Source organism: Callorhinus ursinus, unplaced genomic scaffold, assembly GCF_003265705.2.
Source record: "Callorhinus ursinus isolate GAN/ISIS: 27379988/994484 unplaced genomic scaffold, GSC_fseal_2.0 scaffold38, whole genome shotgun sequence".
NCBI classification, from domain to species: Eukaryota; Metazoa; Chordata; class Mammalia; order Carnivora; family Otariidae; genus Callorhinus; species Callorhinus ursinus.
The window spans coordinates 10,207,571-10,227,579 of NW_027397100.1; the positions used below are offsets into that span (position 1 = coordinate 10,207,571).

General features: G+C 42.9%; 1 protein-coding gene across 2 annotated transcripts in view; it reads right to left on the minus strand.

Annotated features, from left to right (window-relative positions):
* PHF20 (PHD finger protein 20) overlaps positions 1-20,009 on the minus strand; it is a 146,133-nt gene that overhangs the window by 27,847 nt on the left and 98,277 nt on the right. For both annotated transcript variants that reach the window (XM_025876428.2, XM_025876427.2), the window contains exons 10-11: positions 18,731-19,009; positions 956-1,054 (exon numbers count right to left, since the gene is read on the minus strand). In XM_025876428.2, coding sequence (XP_025732213.1) covers positions 956-1,054; positions 18,731-19,009 — 378 coding nt within the window. The remainder of the gene's footprint in view (positions 1-955; positions 1,055-18,730; positions 19,010-20,009) is intronic.

Consider the following 20,009-nt stretch of genomic DNA (forward strand, 5'->3'; position numbering starts at 1 on the left):
TCTCGCTGTGTCTGTCAAATAAATAAATAAAATCTTAAAAAAAAAAAAAAAAAAAAAGAATTTCTGTCCCTGGGCACCTAGGTGGCTCAGTCATTAAGCATCTGCCTTCAGCTCAGGTCATGATCCCGGAGTCCTGGGATCAAGTCCCACATTGGGCTCCCTGCTCAGTAGGGAGTCTGCTTCTCCCTCCAACCCTCAGCCCACTTATGCTCTCTCTCTCAAATAAATAAATAAAATCTTTTAAAAAAAGAATCTCTGTCCCTCTCCCTCTGCCCCTCCCGCCCCAGCTCTTACTCTTTCAAATAAATAAATAAATCTTAAAAAAAAAAAAGAGTTGAGTGTACAAGGGGTGCCTGCCTGGCTCAGTTAGTGGAGCATGCGACTACTGATTTGGGGTCGTAAGAGTCCCACATTGGGTGTAGAGATTACTTAAAAATAAAATCTTAAGGGGCGCCTGGGTGGCTCAGTCGTTGTCTGCCTTCGACTCAGACCATGATCCCAGGGTCCTGGGATCGAGCCCTGCATCAGGCTCCCTGCTCAGCGGGAAACCTGCTTCTCCCTCTCCTACTCCCGCTGCTTCTGTTCCCTCTCTCGCTGTGTCTCTCTCTGTCAAATAAATAAAATCTTAAAAAAATGAGTTGTGTGTGCAAATACGATCATTCATCTGCATATCCTCTCTTATTATAATACTTTCACATTCACTACCCTATGACAGGGCACACTGGCCAGTGCAGAAAGAAAGAAGGTCTTCCTAAATGCCAATGTGGCCTTGTAACACCCAGGATGAACAGACTCCTCCCCTGCCAAGGTCCATGCCAGGCTGAGCCCACAAGCTCCCTTAAAGGCCTGCTGGCCCCCCCCTCTCCTCAGTGCAAGTTCAGAGGCCAGGAGACAAAGCAACCCCTCCCCAACCCATGGTAGGAAACCCAAGTGAAACACCCCAGGGGAAAATTACCAGGTTTGGTTTTCTTTTTCTTTTTCTTTTTTTTCTTTGGCTTCACTCTCACAAACTCTTTGAATTTCTTCTCTTTATTCTTTTCCTTGTCTTTTGCAGCTGGAATTAAAAATAAGTGTAAGTCTTGACTTTCTAACATCTTGTTTCCATCGCTAAGATGTTCATTCTCAAGTAAGTATGTCCAATGTGAAGAACTAAAACGGGCAAAGGAACAGAGTTCTGGATCTGGTTCTGCCTACGAGGTTACCTTCTATCCCCCTCAAGGCTCTGGAACCCCTTCTCCATCATCTAGCCTTTAGATCAACAGTGGGCAAACTCTGGCCCACTGCCTGTTATTTTGTTTTATTGAAACACACCATGCTCATTCGTTACATATTGATGATGGCTGCTTTCATGCTTCAACAGCAGAGTTGAGGAGTGAAGATGGAGACTCTATGGCCCTCAAAGCTGAAAGTATTTGTCTGGCCCTCTACAGATTAAGTTTGCCAACCCTACTTAGATCACAACTCCTCACTGGCTACATACTACAATCACCAGGTAAGATTTTTAAAAAGTGAGTGCCCAGGGGAGCCTGGGTGGCTCAGTCGTTAAGCGTCTGCCTTCAGCTCAGGTCATGATCCCAGGGTTCTGGGATCAAGCCCCGCATCGGGGTCCCTGCTTGGCGGGAAGCCTGCTTCTCCCTCTCCCACTCGCCCTGCTTGTGTTCCCTCTCTGTGTCTCTCTCTGTCAAATAAATAAAATCGTTAAAAAAAAAAAAAAAGTGAGGGCGCCTGGGTGGCTCAGTTGGTTAAGCGACTGCCTTCGGCTCAGGTCATGATCCTGGAGTCCCGGGATCGAGTCCCGCATCGGGCTCCCCGCTCAGTGGGGAGTCTGCTTCTCCCTCTGACCCTCTTCCCTCTCGTGCTCTCTATCTCTCATTCTCTCTCTCTCTCAAATAAATAAATAAATAAAATTAAAAAAAAAAAAAAGTGAGTGCCCAGGTCCCACCCACAGAGATGCTGATTTATGTGGCTTACGGTGTGACCTGCATGTTAAGATGTTCTTTTTTTTAATAATTGAAGCACAATTCACATAACATAAAATTACCCATTTAAAAATGAACAATACGCACCTTCCAAATACCACAACTTCATTCTCTGCTACTCCTCACAGCAAACTCAAGTCATCAACACTCCCTGTCCAAACTTCTCACTTCAGTTTTCCCTAATTCCATTCTAAAAATCTTCCCACCTACCACTCTGAGACTGTTTTCAGTTTTCAAAGTTAACAACAGCCTTACCATTGCAAAAATCCAGTTGTTTTGCTTATCAAATGTGTCCATAGTATTTCATATAATTGATCAAGCCTTACTCTATAGATGTCAAGAAGGGTTTAAGCACACATAATCTAGAGGACCTAACCACTCTACTCCTAGATATTTACTCAAGAAGGGGTACCGTGTCCACACAGAGACATGTAGATGAACGCCCACTGAAGCTGTAACTGTAATCACACAAAGTAAAAAATGCCCAAATGTCCATCAGCAAGTGAATGAATCATTTGTGGTGTGTTCACACAATGGAATACTTTTCAGCAATAAAAGCATGAAGTATTAGTATGCGCAGCAACCTAAGTGAATCTCAAGAGAAGTATGCTAAATGAAAGGAGCCAGATAAAATCTAGTATCTGTATGACTCCATTTGTATAAAATTCTAGATGAAAAGTAGTCTATTTTAGTGCCAAAGGGGCGCCAGGGCGGCTCAGTTGGTTGGGCAACTGGCTTCGGCTCAGGTCATGATCCCAGTGTCCTGGGATCGAGCCCCACATTGGGCTCCTTGCTCAGCGGGGAACCTGCTTCTCCCTCTCCCTCTGCCTGCTATTCCACCTGCTTGTGCTCTGTCAAATAAATAAATAAAATCTTAAAAAAACAAATAAAAATAAAAATTACAAAACAGTGCCTGATGAGAGGAAGGGAGGAGTAGAAAGGAGGAATTAAAAAGAGGCATAGGGAAAGTCTGGGAGGCAAAAGATGGGTTTACTATCTTGACTGGGTTGCTCTTCAAATTGCACACTTTAAATACAGGCAGTTCAGGCGCCTGGGTGGCTCAGTTGGTTAAGCGACTGCCTTCGGCTCAGGTCATGATCCTGGAGTCCCAGGATCGAGTCCCGCATCGGGCTCCCTGCTCAGCAGGGAGTCTGCTTCTCCCTCTGACCCTCTTCCCTCTCATACTCTCTATCTCTCATTCTCTCTCTCTCTCTCTCTCTCTCTCAAATAAATAAATAAATAAATAAATAAATAAATAAATAAATACGGGCAGTTCACTGCACAATTAAGCTTTAACAAAGCTGTAAAAAAAAAAAAAATCCAGTGGTATGTAGTACATTCACCATGTTGTGCAACCAGCTCTACCTAGCTGCAAAACATTCCCATCGCTCGTAAGGAAAATTCTTTACCACTAAGCAGTTTCTCCCCAGCCCCTCAACCCCTGGTGAGCACCATTCCGCATCTGTGGCTACAGATGTATGTACTCCGGACATTTCATATAAATGCAATCACATAATATGTGACCTCCTATGTCTGGCTTCTTTCACTTAGCATGGTTTCCAAGGGCATCAGAAACACTCTCCAAGTGATTCTGATGTGGAATCAAGATGATCACAAAGCAGTTATGGGGTAAGGTAAACAATCAGATTCAAATGATTTTAACTAAGCACTTGTGTGCAAAGAAACCACAAACATCTCATTTAATCTTAACAACAACCTGTGTATATCATTTTCATTTTACAGATGGGGAAAGTAAAGCTCGGTGAGATGAAGGCCCCCGCCTGACATCAAGCAGATATCTGAAAACAGGTTCATCTGGCTCTTCATCACCATGTCAACACTGCAGCCCAGGCCCCTCTCCCAAATGGGCATCCAGGAACCATCAGAGAGGATAGTGCGCTGCCCTCCTAGCTGGCAAGTCTGGGCTCTACAGACAGAAGTTAACCAACTGGCTAAAGAACACAGGATTTAAGGGTCTCTAAGTTCCCTCCCAGTTATAGTACTCCACAACTGAGAAACAAAGTTCAACGAACAAGAACTCTAGAAAATACCTTAGTCTAATTTACAAAAATACTCAATTTAAGATCAAGAAACCAACGTCCAAAGAAGTTGACCTGGCCAAGGTCATACAGTTGATTAGCAAAACACTGTCAAATGCCTCCTGAATTTTACAAAAGCTATCAACAATACTTACTTTCCTCTGATCCTGAGAACAGTTTTCCTCAGATATAAAAAAACACAACTCATGGGGCGCCTGGGTGGCTCAGTCGATTAAGCATCCGACTCTTGATTTTGTGGTCATGGAATCAAGCCCCAAGTTGGGCTCCACTCTCAGCACCTACTCAGCTTGAGGATTTTCTCTCCCTCCCACTCTGCCCCGCCCCCTGCTCTCGTGCTGGCTCCTTAACACACATTAGAAAGGAAGAAATAAAACTATCTTTGTTTGCAGAGACAGGACTGTCTATTTAGAAAATCCCAAAGAATTGGCCAAAAACAAACAAAAAACCTGCTGGAACTAAGAGTGATTATAGCAAGGTTGCAAAGAAACGAGGTTAATATACAAAAGTCCACTAGTTTCCTATATATTAGCAATGAACAATTGGAATTTGAAATCAATAAATAGCAAGGAGGCCTGCATGTCTCCACTGGAACTGAAATTAGAATTTGGTTGAGGGAGAGATGATATGGCTAGAAGCAGATCATGTAGGGCCCTGTAAGGAAGTTGGTCTTTACTACAAGTGACTTAGGAGGCCACTGGGAGCATCTGAGTAAAGGAGTAATAGAAGTTGATATATTGTCCCGCATCAGGCTCCTTTGCTCAGCAGGGAGCCCCGCTTCTCCCTCTGCTTGCCACTTCCTCTACTTGTGCTCTCTCTCGCTCACTCGCTCTTGCTGACAAACAAATAAATAAAATCTTTTTTTAAATCTCTCTCTAAAAAAAGTAGTTGATATATCGTCACACACAAACATATAGAAACTGCTGCCCAATCCAGTTTTTTATTTGTAAACTCAGGTTTTAATGACCTCCAAATTAAAGTAACTATATCCATGAGTTTACCGAAAGGCTAACGGCATTAACCCAATCAGTAGAAGTGGCTGAAGAAGAGAGATCACCTTGGTCCTGGATTCTTGAGAGGGTCAAGATGTAGGGTATAAACTGCCAAGTACCAGGACATACCCAGTTATCATCCAAGTATGGGAGGTTTTTTTGGTCTGTTTTCATTTTACATTTTATTTTATTTTTTAAGATTTTATTTATTTATTTGACAGAGAGAGACACAGCAAGAGAGGGAACACAAGCAGGGGGAGTGGGAGAGGGAGAAGCAGACTTCCCGTGGAGCAGGGAGCCCGATGCGGGGCTCGATCCCAGAACCCTGGGATCATGACCTGAACCAAAGGCAGACACTTAACGAATGAGCCACCCAGGCACCCCTCATTTTACATTTTATAAAACAGCATTACATCCTTTAGGGAACCCAAAAGGCAGTAAAAGAAGAATGGGGCCGTTCCATACAAGGGATTCCTGAAGTCCCCACATTATTCAAAGTCACATAATTCATGACGAACATTTCCATAAAATGAAGACATAATGAACACTTTCATTGGCCTACCAACTCTGAAATCACATGGCTAATGAATTTTCTCAGTTTCTTAGGATTTGCATTAATTCAAATTTTGCACGTAAGACTTTCTATATCATACAACTTCAAACTGATAATTTTGCATAAAATGCAGCTATACCTTAGTATTATTACCACTCAACAGAGGAGGAAGTGAAATCCAGAGAAGCTGCAAGATCATGTAGATTGCTAAACGGAAAAGGAGAACTCAGACCTCTGAGGATTTGGGCCCTGTGCATGGTCCCTGAAATAGGAAACAGGGCATGGATCTGCTTTGTAGTTCAACACCACCACCACCTGGTTTCCTGGCTCTGCAGGTTTCTTTTCTCATCTTGCACCTGCTGGGTGTAGGAGATATCTATCTCCCAGAATCTCTTCTACCCCTCCTTCACTGAGCAGCGTGTAAGGGCTTTGAACAGGATTGACTCCACACTCAGTTAAATCAGTAAGAGTAATCCCATAGCCCTGGTCACAATCTTAGGCTTAGATAATCTGAGGCTGGCCAACTGGTTCCTAAGGCAGGGATGACAATGGACTGATCTGACCCACATGTGGGATTCTGGTCCAACATTTATAAAAAGGATATGTTTTTACTCTCTTGTTAGATTTGACTGAAGCAGTATGGAGTCTTAAATGACACTGGCTACCACCCTATGACCACAAGGTATTCAGCCTGAAAACAGCACTGAGGGGCGAGATGGTAAGACAGTCCTGGAGCCATACCTCCCCTGGACTGCCCCATTATGTGAACCAACACACCCTCTTGATTGTAGAGTCAATTCAAATACGATTTCCTGTTACTTGTACCTAAAAGCTTCTCAAGTCTTGCAGCTGGTCTGAAATATGGTCACCTTAAGCTTTAAAGAGTTCCCTCCAAAGCCTTCAATTAGAGGAGTAAACAATGAAGATAAAAGAAGAGCTATTCTAGGAAGTTGTTCTATAGAGGTCTATGAATGCAGAGGGAAGAGAGAAAATCTCCAGAGTCTCACCCTGGCTTCCGGCTGAAAACTGTGTAGTCACATGTGGCCTGAGGTGGCAGAGCTCACAAGGACAAATGTCCAGCAGTGACTAAGCTAATGCAGGTGATTCCCTGAGGTACAGGGGCAGACGAGGTGACAACATGCAGAACTCATTCGGACTACCCATGTACACAGGAAGTCCCCTTCGGGGAAGCACTCCTACTCCCCACTCCAGGACCCAGGGGCAGGGCATCCTTCCCTGGAATCCTAAAAAAAAAAAAAAAGAAACAGAGCCTACAGTGAGGGTGTAGGCTCTGCAACTAGATTCAGATTGTGGCTCCACCACCTGCTAGATGTATAGATATTGGTTCAAGTTAACCCAACTCATCTGCATCTCAGTTTCTAATTTATCACTGGGCACAACAGTACCCACCTCATAGGGTTTGTTTTAGGAATTAAACAAGATAATACAAGGAAAGAACTTGGAACAGTGCCTAGCACATGCCAAATTCTCAAATGTTAGCTTTTGCTATCTTGCTTGCAATACCCTCTCCATGGACAGTGAAACTGGTCTGCTGTCAGTTCTCTCTTTGGACAGCCTGACCAATTGTTCCATGACCCACACAATATGAGCCTGACTGCAGAGCTTCTTCGAGATTGCCTAAGCTTGGCTGCACAAAGAGCAATTTCCTGCCAAAGCGATGGATCACAGAGCAGCTTGTCACCTGAAGAGGGTGAGACTTTTCTAGGATGGCCACTTGTCTCCTCAGGCTGTAGGTGCCCATTAGAAGTACCAGAGCCCTGGGGCGCCTGGGTGGCTCAGTCAGTACGCAACTGCCTTCTGCTCAGGTCGTGGTCCCGGGGTCCTGGGATCGAGCCCCGCATCGGGCTCCCTGCTCTGTGGGGAGCCTGCTTCTCCCTCTCCCACTCCCCCTGCTTGTGTTCCCTCTCTTGCCGTCTCTCTCTCTGCCAAATAAATAAATAAAATCTTTTGAAAAAAAAGAAGTACCAGAGCCCTTCTTTCTCCCTCTGTACAGCCTGCTCCCTATTTCTCCACCAGACCATCACCAACTTATGAGAGAAGGACATTAGACGGCTGCTTCTGGGAGGGAAAGGCACAGAATAACATCACCATCAGGTATGGGAGAACGGCCTATACACCACAGAGCACAGCCACATGGCTGGGACAAGCAGCAACCAGAGCATGCTCTGATCTGCATGAAGGGACAGCAAGCAGCTCAAGGGCAGAGTAGAAGTGGGCATGTTCTTGGAGGGATTCTCACGGCCTACCAGAGGAGGTGATGCTTGTGGCTTAATACTACCATTCCACTATGCCTACCTTCCCAGCCTCTTCTCCCAGCAGCTCCCCAACCCCCCCATGGATCCCACCTGAACACCAGCCGACAGGACCCTCCAACAAACCCCTCTCTCAAGCCCTGCCTTTTTTTTTTTTTGCCTTAGTTCACATGGCAGAGACTGTTATGCATTCTCCAATACCCATTTCTCCACTTAAAAGAGAATATTTTCCAGCTTCTCCTGAGCAAGGTGGGGCCAGGGACATACGTTCTGGCCTATGGGCTATGAACAGAAGTGATGCGTGGCACTTCTGGGTGATACTCTTAAAAGAAAGAGCTGAAAGGCAAGGTGGTAAGCAATCCTGGACCACGCAGAGGAAAGCAACACCTAAGCATAATGCAAGAATGAGCTGGCCTTGGACAACTTCATGGATCCACAACAGAGCCACTGTGGGGAGCTTGCAGTTTGACCTGAGAGGGAAATAAACCTCTGCCTTGTTGAAGTAGGGCACTTGGGTTCTCTCTTTTAGGCACCGTCATCTAAGTAAGCTCATAGTGCCCTCTTTCCTTTAAGGGGAGAGAGAGCATGTCCCTGTAAGAAGACCAATCTAGTGCCACAAGGTGTAGACGGCAACAAAGAAGGGTCGAGTCCACTCCAGTGCCCCAAGACTCATTTGGGCCTAAAGTCGAGGGTTACCCAGAGTGAGAATAAGAACCAAATGGATGTGACAATAGGTAATAAGCACAGGGGAGACTCCCTTTGATTCTAGAGTATTCTTTCTGGAACTAACTGCTACTGACGACTGAACTCACCTATGCAGAAACAAACCCTGAACTTGCCACTGGAAGAGAATTTATAAAACGGATTCTGGTATTCCAAGAAACCTCATTTGGAAAAGCAAATCTAAACTTACATCCCAAATTCACTCATGTGACAAAAGACCTGGCTGAGGGAAGGGGAAACATCTGAAGGCCAGAGTCAGCAGGGGTACCTTAGGGACAAAGGATCATAGCCATTTATTCTAGTCGATGCCTCAGAACCTCCGCTCTGCTTGGTCCCAGCATGGTTATGACGTTCCTATTCCCTGCCCTTGGTTCAACCCCTCTACCCTTATATTTTAAGGCTTAACTAAAATGGCACCTGTCCTCTCAACATTCAGCCCCTGCTCTATAGGCAAAATCTGAATCTTTGTTTCCACAGCACATTATATGTTAATACAGAACTTAGCCCTTTTTACTGTATCTGATTATGGGCTTTTCTCCTCACATGAAACGGCCTTGTCTCATTCATACCTGATCCTACATCATGACTTTAGAAATGAGGATATCAGATTCGTGAAGAATTCAGATCACAACAGTAGCAGGACTGCTACTAAGACTCAGTCTGTGGACTCTCAGACCAGAACTGCTTCTCCTGCTCAACCTAACCAGCAGGGAAATTGAAAGAATCAAAAAATAATCTGCAGAACGTTTTCTGAGCCTCATGGAACAGAAGCACCAGGAATCTCCATCTGAGAACTCCATTAGATCTCAAGGTCCCATATGCCATAATCAGAGCACTCAGCATAAAGGGAGTACTTTTTTACAATAATTATCCATAGGGTGCCTGGGTGGCTCAGTTGGTTGAGCGACTGCCTTCAGTTCAGGTCATGATCCTGGAGTCCCTGGATCGAGTCCCGCATCAGGCTCCCTGCTCAGCGGGGAGTCTGTTTCTCCCTCTGACCCTAACACATCTCATGTGCTCTCTCTCATGCTCTCTCAAATAAATAAATAAAATCTTTTTTTAATCTTTTTTTTTTAAAAGATTTTATTTATTTATTCATGAGAGACAGAGACAGAGACAGAGAGAGAGGCAGAGGGAGAAGCAGGCTCCCAAGGAGCAGGGAGCCTGATGCGGGACCCGATCCCAGGAGTCTGGGATCATGACCTGAGCCGAAGGCAGATGCTTAACTATCTGAGCCACCCAGGCACCCTCAAATAAATAAATAAAATCTTAAAAAAAAAAATTATCTGTAAGTACCACGAGTCCTGTAATAATCTGTTTTACACTTAAGCATAATGTCAAGTTCACAATGCCTGTGAACTAGGACACAGGTTGCCTGGTGTCAGAGCCTCACCTTGGAACATCTCCCCACCTGAACCCACCCTCCATCTGAAATTCCACCCCTAAGGATAAAGGCTTTCTTAGAAGCCTGAGCAAGACCTAGATACGTTGAGAAGAGGTGAGCTATTAAGTTGGTTTTATTCTTTCAAATCTTGAGAAATTCAGTTATCAGATTAGTCAAGTACTCAGCAAAACCATGAGGAAAACAGAGGGAGGCTTTGATGGGAGAAAGTGAGGGGAGATGCCTAGAGCAGGGTGTTCTGGAGGCTTGGGTCTGTGGAATCTTCTAAACACTCTGCTGTGTTTGCTCTCATTGACAGTCAGCCTCATAATGAAGGCTGAACGTGTCTACTGACCCCAGTTCGGTGATGACGATGACTGAGGCTCCTGCTGGTTAGTGGCACAGGCAGGACTAGTGGCCAGGGTTTTCATGAACCATAGAAGGCAGCAAGGTAAATGGTCTAGTTTCCTTCAGACTGGTAACTGCTGGCCATCTGCACAATCAGGCACGGGGGAGTTGTGAAATCATCCATGAGGTCTGTGTCCACTTGACATGAGGGCAGGGGTGTGATCCTTCCTGGCTGCACAAACCTGCTCTCCACTGAGGAGTGTACAGGAAAGGAATGACCAGGCTCTACCCCAGACAGTCAATGAGTGGCCTGTGTCACCAAATGGACCAGTTTTACAAAGGATCAGCAGGGGAGTAACAAGTTAAAGCAGAAGAATTTAAAAATCCCTTTTGTTCACCCTAAAGCATTTTGTATTGTCCACCCCTGCCAGCCAGGTGAGTATATTCACAGCAGGTCTTGTTATTAAAAAGGAAACAGGCAGGTAAAAATTCACCAAGAGACTTCCAAATCACAGGGAAAGGGATCCGTCTGCATTGAGAGAGAGAATAAAATCTCAGGTAGGTATGTTGGTATGAGACCCAAGGGTAGTACACAAAAGTGAAAATCAACCACTCAGGTTTCTTAATTATACCAAAATGGCAACAACCTGTGTTACTGATTTTGTAACTTGTTAGTAGTCGGCTGAGTTTAGAACTCAGATCTCTAACTGCCTGCGTTAATGATTTCACTGAGACAAAGAGCTACTATTCATTAAGAGTTTACTATAAGCCCAATATTGTGCTAAGCATTTTACATTATATTGCATTTAATGTAACAAAGCTCTGAGGTAGGTAAAACTATTATTTTCTTTTTTTTTTTTTTAAAGATTTTATTTATTTATTTGTGAGAGAGAGAATGAGAGACAGAGAGCATGAGAGGGAAGAGGGTCAGAGGGAGAAGCAGACCCCCTGCTGAGCAGAGAGCCCGATGTGGGACTCGATCCCAGGACTCCAGGATCATGACCTGAGCCGAAGGCAGTCGCTTAACCAACTGAGCCACCCAGGCGCCCTAAAACTATTATTTTCATTTCACAGAGGGGAAAATTAAAGTTCAGCAAGTTCTTTACCCAAAGTCACATAGCAAGCAAGTGGTAAAGGCTGGATTCAAATTCAGGTGGGCTGACTCCGAGCCTGCACATATCACTAACACAAATCAAGACCCTAAAGGATATTTATTCAGGAATCCCTAAACCAAACAAGCAATCCGCACATGGTCAGACATCCACCCTGTACTCAGGTGCACTATACTGGGCAAGGTCCCTCCTCGGACAATTACCATGATCAGGGACAGGCAGAATTATGCCCTAGCAGAGGGCAAACACCATGGTGGTCAGGCAAGCATAACTTTCTTCAGTCCCCTTATAGCCTCCTGTCAAGCCTCAGCCTTTGGAATAACATGGTTCGAGAGGCTCTGTGTCATCTGGGATAGGCTGCACCCACGTCCACTTGCTCCCTAGTACTGCCTGCCCAGATGTCACTCCAGCACTATCCAGTGACTACTATATCTACTGGGTCTTGACACCTCAATTTGATCTCCATTTATCAACACAAGTACCAATCCCTAAGCACTACCTGTGTCCACAGATCTGAGCAGAGCCCAGGGATACTGAAGCAACAACATTAATTCCTCCCCAATAGCAGTTACAATCCAGCTGAAGAGCTCACACCAATGCACCAACTTTAGTCATACATGGCTGGATGAGACAAATAAAATCATGGTTAAGTGGAAGAAGGAAATGCACACCCCACCTAAGGGACCCTAAAACAGGCTCATTAAATAGATTAGCTCACAGACTCATCATAAGAACTCAAGTTTATGCAGAAAGGCACAGAGAAGTCAAGAAACCTACAAAAAGTCCAACAGTGACTACAAGAATCGGATAGGATTCACAACACACATGTCCAGCACTAACATTATGCTCTGCAAAAGCCATCATTCCATCCTTAAATTTTTTTTAGCAGGTGAGTGATATGATCAGGTTAGTATTTTCAAAGATCCCTGACAGCAAAATGACATATAAACCATAGTGGGTAAAGAATGAAGAGAAGAAAACTGGTTGAGAAAATATTACAACAATCAAGGCAAGAGAGGAAAACCTGGAATAGTGCTGTGGGACAGAGAAAGAAGGGATTCATTTGGGGATAAAACAGAGGTAAGTAAACAAAAATTAAAAGCTCCTCAATTATTTCAATTGAAAATCTTAATTTTTTTCTCAGCATCTTCTTGTAGTTTATTTTCTTACATTCTTACGGCATTTTTAGTATTTTCAAAATAGTTGTTTTAGGGGTGCCTGGGTAGCTCAGCTGGTTAAGCGTATGTCTTCAGCTCAGGTCATGATCCCAGTGTCCTGGGTTCGAGCCCTGCATCAGGCTCCCTGCTCAGAGGGGAATCTGCTTCTCCCTTTCCCTCTGCTTGATCTCTCTCTCTCTCTCTCTTTCCTCTCAAATAAAATCTTAAAAAAAAAAAAAACTTGTTTTAAGTAGGTTCTTTATTGAGGTCTAAAACATATACAGAAAAGTACACACATAATAAATGTATGATTGATACATCTCACAATGAACCCATCTGTAAAACCACCATACGTATCAGAAAACAGAATATTTCCAGGAGCCCAGAAATCTCCCTCCTGACCCCACCAAGTCATTCATCCATCTCCCTTGAAGGGTAACCACTGTCCTACCCTCAAATACCACAGATTTGTTTTTATCTGGTTTTGAATTTTATATAAAACCATATCAGGGCGCCTGGGTGGCTCAATCGGTTAAGCGTCTGCCTTCGGGACAGGTCATGATTCTGGAGTCCTGGGATCGAGTCCTGCATCGGGCTCCTTGCTCAGTGGGGAGCCTGCTTCCTCTCTCCGTCTGCCTACCTCTCTCTCTGCTTGTATTCTCTCTCTGTCAAATAAATAAAATCTTTAACAAAATATATCACATAGGTTATGAGCTTACACTAACACTGTATTTGTGAGATGCACCCATGTTGGTGGATATGGCTGTGGTCCGCTCACTCACTGCTATGTAGTATTCCACTGGATCAAGAAACCACAATTTATTTACTCTATTTACACATTTACAGGCATACTTCCAAGATATTGCAGGTTTGGTACCAGATTACCACAATAAAACAAAGGTCACAATAAAGTGAATCGAATTAATTCTTTGGGTTCCCAGCGCATACAAAAGGTATATTTACACTATACTGTAGTCTATAAAGTATGCAATAGCATTATGTATTTAAAAAATGAAATGTACACACCTAAATAAAAAAACATTGCAAAAAAATGCTAACCATCATCTGAGTTTTCAGCAAGTCATAATTACTAACTGCAGATCACTGTAACATACAATAACACCGAAAAACTTTGAATAGACACGTAGATCAATGGAAGAGAATAGAAAATCCAGAAAGAATCCCATTAACTATATGGTTATATACTCTTCAACAAAGAAGGAAAGAATATTCAATGGGAAAAAGATAGTCTCTTCAACAAATGATGCTGAGAAGACTGGACAGCTACATTAAAAAGAATGAAACTGGACCACTTTCTTACACCATACACAAAAAAAAACTCAAAATGGATTAAAAACCTAAATGTGAGACATGCAAACCATAAAAATCCTAAAAGAGAGCACAGGCAGTAATGTCTCTGATACTGGCCATAGCAACATTTTTCTAGATATGTCTCCGGAGGAAAGGGAAATATAAGAAAAATAAACTATTGGGACTACATCAAAATAATAAGCTTCTGCATAGCAAAGGAACCAACAAAACTAAAAGACAACCTACTAAATGGGAGAAAATCTGCAAATGACATATCTGAAAAAGGGTTAGTATCCAAAATATAATATAAAGAACTTCTAAAACTCAGGGCCCCTGGATGGCTCAGTTGGTTAAATGTCTGCCTTGGATTTAGGTCAGGATCCCAGGGACCTGGAATCGAGCCCCAAGTTGGGCCTCCTGCTCAGCGGGGAGCCTGCTTCTCCCTCTCCCTCTGCCTGCTGCTCCCCCTGCTTATGTGCACACACTCTCTGTCAAACATATAAATGAAATCTAAAAAAAAAAAAAAATCTGAGGGTGCCTGGGTGGCTCAGTTAGGTGTCTGCCTTCAGCTCGGGTCATGATCCCAGGGTCCTGGGATCAAGCCCCACATCGAGTTCCTTGCTCAGCGGGGAGCCTGTTTCTCTCTCTGCCTCTGCCCCTCCCCCCTGCTTGTGCTCTTACATGCGTGCTTTCTCTCTCACTCAAATAAATAAAATCTTAAAAAAAAATCTGAAGGAAATACAGAAAAAAGTTAACATTTGTTAGTCTGGGCAGAGGATGGATATATGCACGTTTGCTATATAATCCCGTGTACTTTTCTATATGTTTAAAATATTCCAGAATTTTAAGAATACTAAAAAACCCACTGATATATTTTTATTTATCAGATACTCGATAATTTAAAATTTGATAATATCAATAAGAATGTAAAAACCTGATACACATAACTAGTTGGTAGGAGATTACAAACTGGGACAAGGTTTCCAAAAGGTGATTTGGCATCATTCCTCAGAAGTTTAAATATGCATATACCTTTTGCCAAAGCAAATCACCTCCAGGAATTTATCCCATTGGGTTTACTTGTACACAATGGCAAATTAACCTTTGGGAGGTTTACGTTACTTTAGCACTTGATAGTGTGAAAAAAATTAGCAAAATATAAACTTTTTATAGGAAAAATGTTTAAAATACAGTACACCCATACAATGAAATAATGACAACTGTCAAAATGAGGCAGAGCTAGGGGCACCTGGGTGGCTCAGTCGGTTGAGGGTCTGACTCATGATTTCAGTTCAGGTCATGATCTCATGGGTCGTGAGGTTGAGCCCTACATCAGGTTCCATGCTCAGTCAGGCTACATGCTCAGCAAAGAGTCTGCTTGAGATTCTCCTCTCCCTCTCTCTCTGCTCCTTCCCCATTTGTGCTCTCACTCTCTCAAATAAATAAATCTTAGAAAAAAAAAAATGAGGTAGAGCCATATATCTACATTGATAGGGAATGATGGCCAAGATATCTTTAATGAAAAAAGCAAGTTGCATATGATACTGTGTAAAAGATATTTTCTATTTAGACATGTATGTGTTTGGACATGCACAGAAAATGTCTGAAAAAAGTCTGCTAAACAGAAATAGTCACAACCGCAACAGGGTGGAAATGCCAAGGAGAGGGAGACCTTTTCTCTCAGTAATCTGTGGTACCGATTTCACAGCAATCATATGTCACTTTTATACTTGAGGGTGGAGAGTACAAAAATTACAGATTCTAAACTTAGAGCCACTGAAATGGAATGTCTAGAAAGCAGGGCCCAAAAAATCTGTATTTTAACAAGTCATCTAGGGGTGCCTGGGTGGCTCAGCTGGTTAAGCATCTGCCTTTGGCAGGGTCCTGGAATCAAGCCCTACATAGGGCTCCATGCTCAACAAGGAGGTCTGCTTCTCCCCCTCCCTCTGCCCCTCCCCCAGTTCATGCTCAATCTCTCTCTCAAATAAAATCTTAAAAAAAAAAAAAGTCACCTAGTGTGATTCCCAGGCAGTTGGATTAGCTACTCCTCCAGCTGTGACCTAGGGGAAAATCTCAGTGACAGGTCCCTCAAGTTCTAGGAAATAAGCTTGCCCCCAGAATTAAATATGTATTCAATGGCAGAAAGATATAAACTCACCTAAAAGACACAGAATGGCCACCAAAGCCAGCAGGACTGGCCAGTAATAGACATTAACATCCTTAAGGATGTTAACTGATTCCTAAGAAATCAATGTTTGGCCCTAAATGGAGCAAGCATTGCCCAGGCAAGAGAATGGTCCAGTCTGAGAACTGAGCCAGTCTTTCTTTCTCTGTGCCAGGAATATCCACAACCAAGATCTCAAGCAGAACAGGACTCAGGTCTCTTTTGTAATGCCCAGAGAAGAGCCTGGCACATAATAGGCATTCAGTAAATAGGTGCTGAATTAACAAATCAATCTATTTTAGTCTGAGGCATTTCTAACTCCAGTGTTCTAATCCAATGTTCAATAAGCAGCCTTCTCTTCCCACACAGGTCTGAACTGGATATATATAGGAAAGGAGTTTTGATAGCTGTGAGCTTTGTTTCAAATAAATAACTGGCACTTGGCCTTGACCATCATCTACTGCTGTTTGGTTCATACCAGCCTGCTCTGAGACAGCCATCCACTGGTGGGTACCTGAGCAGGACTCTGGTGAAGTAACTAAGGTGGTGAGTGCTGCCGTGCCCTGCAGCCCTCATGGGGGTCTCCCTCCTAGGTGACTACTGGCCTGCTGGCCATCCTCAGGCAGCTCCTGTTAGCTCAATGCTTAGGTTCACCAAGTGCATCCTAGATTGCCTAAGCTGAGGGTATTAGAGCTGCAGGGTGCAATACAAAGGCTACTAGCCATATGCAGCTACTGAGCACCTGAAATGTGGCTAGTCTGAATTGAAATTTCAGTAAGCATAAAATACACCCTAGATTTTAAAGGCTTAGTATAAGAAAAAGAATATAAAATAGCTCACTATAAATTTTTATACTGCTTACATGCTGAAATGACAGTATTTTGGATATACTGAATTAATAAAATATATTAGTAAGAGTAATTTCACCTGTTTCTTTTTACATTTTATTTTTTTAAAGATTTTATTTATTTGACAGAAAGAGAGACAGCGAGAGAGGGAACACAAGCAGGGGGAGTGGGAGAGGGAGAAGCAGGCTTCCCGTGGAGCAGGGAGCCCGATGTGGGGCTTGATCCCAGGACCCTGGAATCATGATCTGAGCCAAAGGCAGACGCTTAACCAACTAAGCCACCCAGGCACCCTAACAGCCACATTTTAAAATGTAAAAAGAGGGGCACGTGGGTGGCTCAGTCGGTTAAGTGTCTGCCTTCAGCTCAGGTCATGATCCCCGGGACCTGGGATCGAGTCCCACATCAGGCTCTATGCTCAGCGGGGAGTCGTCTTCTCCCTATCATTCTACCTCTGTGCTCTCCCTCTCTCTCAAATAAATAAATAAATAAATAAATAAAATCTTTAAAAAATAAACAGTATAAAAATAAATGTGGCTATTAGAAAAAGTTACATGTGGCTTGCATTATATATCTAATGAATAATGCATCACATATGACTAAGAAACTCCCACTATATCTTCACAACATGGCTGAGGACTGATCTCTCACAGGGTCAGAGATCACCTTAGTTAACATGGCCTGCCCCACTGTTCTGAAACCAGATTTCACACTTTCTTGGGAACACCGTCACATGTCCTAGGAGTTCCATATACCATTTAATACCTATGTATTTTGGGGCACCTGGGTGGCTCAGTTGGCTAAGCATCCAACTCTTGGTTTTGGCTCAGGTCAAGATCTCTTGGGTTGGGGGACTGAGTCCTACATCGGGCTCCTCACTAAGCAGGGAGTTTGCGTGAAAGATTTTCTTCTTCTGCCCCTCCCCACCTTCTCTTAAATAAGTAAATCGTTAAAAAAAAAAAAAAAACCTATGTATTTTAATGGAGAAGTTATAAGCCAAAAATAGTGATGTTACAATTTCAGGTAAAAAGAAGCTGAAGAGCTTGTAGAATTTACTGAAAACTCATTAAAAAGTCTTCTGTAGATACCTGGCTGGCTCAGTCAGTAGACCATGCAACTCTTGATCTTGGGGTCGTGAGTTCGAGCCCCACACTGGGCACAGAGATTACTTTAAAAAAAAAAAAAAAGGCTTCTGAAATTCCCCCAGAAACATGTAATTTTTCAATCTGTAAGTTTTAGAAAAAAAATCTCCAAAACAGTTCTTTGTAATAAGACGTGAACATGAGATTTTGTGGTAACCCTTACTACCACCATTATCGTTTCTATGCAAAATAAACAGTGTTGTTAGAAAATATCTTCAGTTACAATTAAGATGAAATTGAACTCAAATTTGGAAACAGCAAAAGAATTCCACACGTTTTAGTTCTTTTGTTCTTTTGCCCTGCTAGCAGGGATGGAGTAGGTTTGGGGGACAGAATGACTGCACCCATGTTGTTCTGAGCTCAAGTTCACTGCCGGCTTCTGAAGGAGGTCCCTTTCCTTGACTGTCCCCAGTCATACTAGGATTACAGGGCCTTCAAAAGCTAAGTGACTTCTCAAGGTAACTTGAACAGCAGGAGGCCAAGGTAAGAATAACAGTTAGGTATTTCTATTTCTTCCAGGAGGGCCACAGCCCCATGATGCAACTCCTAAGAATCACTTGTCATTTACAATCTTTGAGATTCAATTGGACCAGACCAACCTAATGCCTTTTTTTGTGTCAGAAACGCAAGCAGTGGGACCTCAGCAACAGAGTCCTCTACAATATAGATACAACACAGAACCAAAATACTTACTTGGGGAACTGGCAGAGACCCGCTTCCTGGTCAGGCTCTCCTGGTTGGCCTTGTCTGAAACTGATGAGCCCCTCGTTTGGACATGCCTCTTTCCTGGGCTTTCCTCTGGCTCTGGTGACTTCTCCATCCCATGGAAATACTTCATGTGATAGTGTAACAGTTTGGCCTTGCGGAAAAATTTTAAACAATCCACAACCTTGCACCTGAACTTGTGATCTAGGTCGACAGCTGGTGCTTTACATGTCACAAAATCATCTGCTTTCTTAAAAGTATTTGTTACTGAAAAATAAAACAGAAACAAAAACAAAGATCCCTTGTACTTACCCTAGTTATTATAACATATGCATTAATACATGGCAACAGAAAGTGAAAGAGCAGAATGCATATGTAGCTGGAGACATCAGACAGCCATTACCTCCCCAGATTACTGTTTGGAGAGAATGGATACAACTTCAAGGATAAATAATACAGACTCAACCATGATTCATCTTCTGAAAGAAAAGATCAACATGTTTTTTGTTTGTTTGTTAAGCAGCCATACAAGTTCTCAAGGTTGTACTGTGGGGAAAGAATAGGGGAAAATACTTAAAAAACAAACCAAAAAAATCAGGGACCCAACCCAGCACTTAATACTCATGAGTTGGACCAGATTCAAACTTACTACAATCCTGATACTTGTGTGTGTGGACAGAACTAGGGAATATTCTGATGGGATCTCTTTATGAAACCAAAGGGATCTCACAATGGTTTCTGCACAAAGAGAATGTAACTGTTACAAAGGTTTTTGAGATTTTGCTATCATGTACTTTGTTTGAACAAAGGGACTCAGAGACAGAAAAAAAAAAAAAAGGACAACCAAATAAATGGATCTTGAAGGCATGAGGAGAATTTGGGAGTCAATGATCAAATTTAAAGAGGCAAAAAATGTTTGAAATGCGGCCCCCCCAAAAAACAAATAAGCAGAAGGCAATGGTCTATCATGTATCAATGACAAAAAATAGAGCTGTCAACAAGGAATTCATGCATGTTGGAAAGAGTTTATTGAAGACTCACTTCACAATGCTCTCACCCCAGTGAGAGCAATCACCTTAAACTCAAATTCTCCTACCCTATTTGATTAGGTTACCCAAGAATATCCTGAGTAGACCCTTCTTGAGTGAATCACATTTTTCCTTAATGCAGTGATATAATTTCCATTAGAAGCAGAAAGCATACTGAACCATTGGTAAATATTAGGATTACATTTTCAAATACCATTCCACAATCACAAGAAATAAAA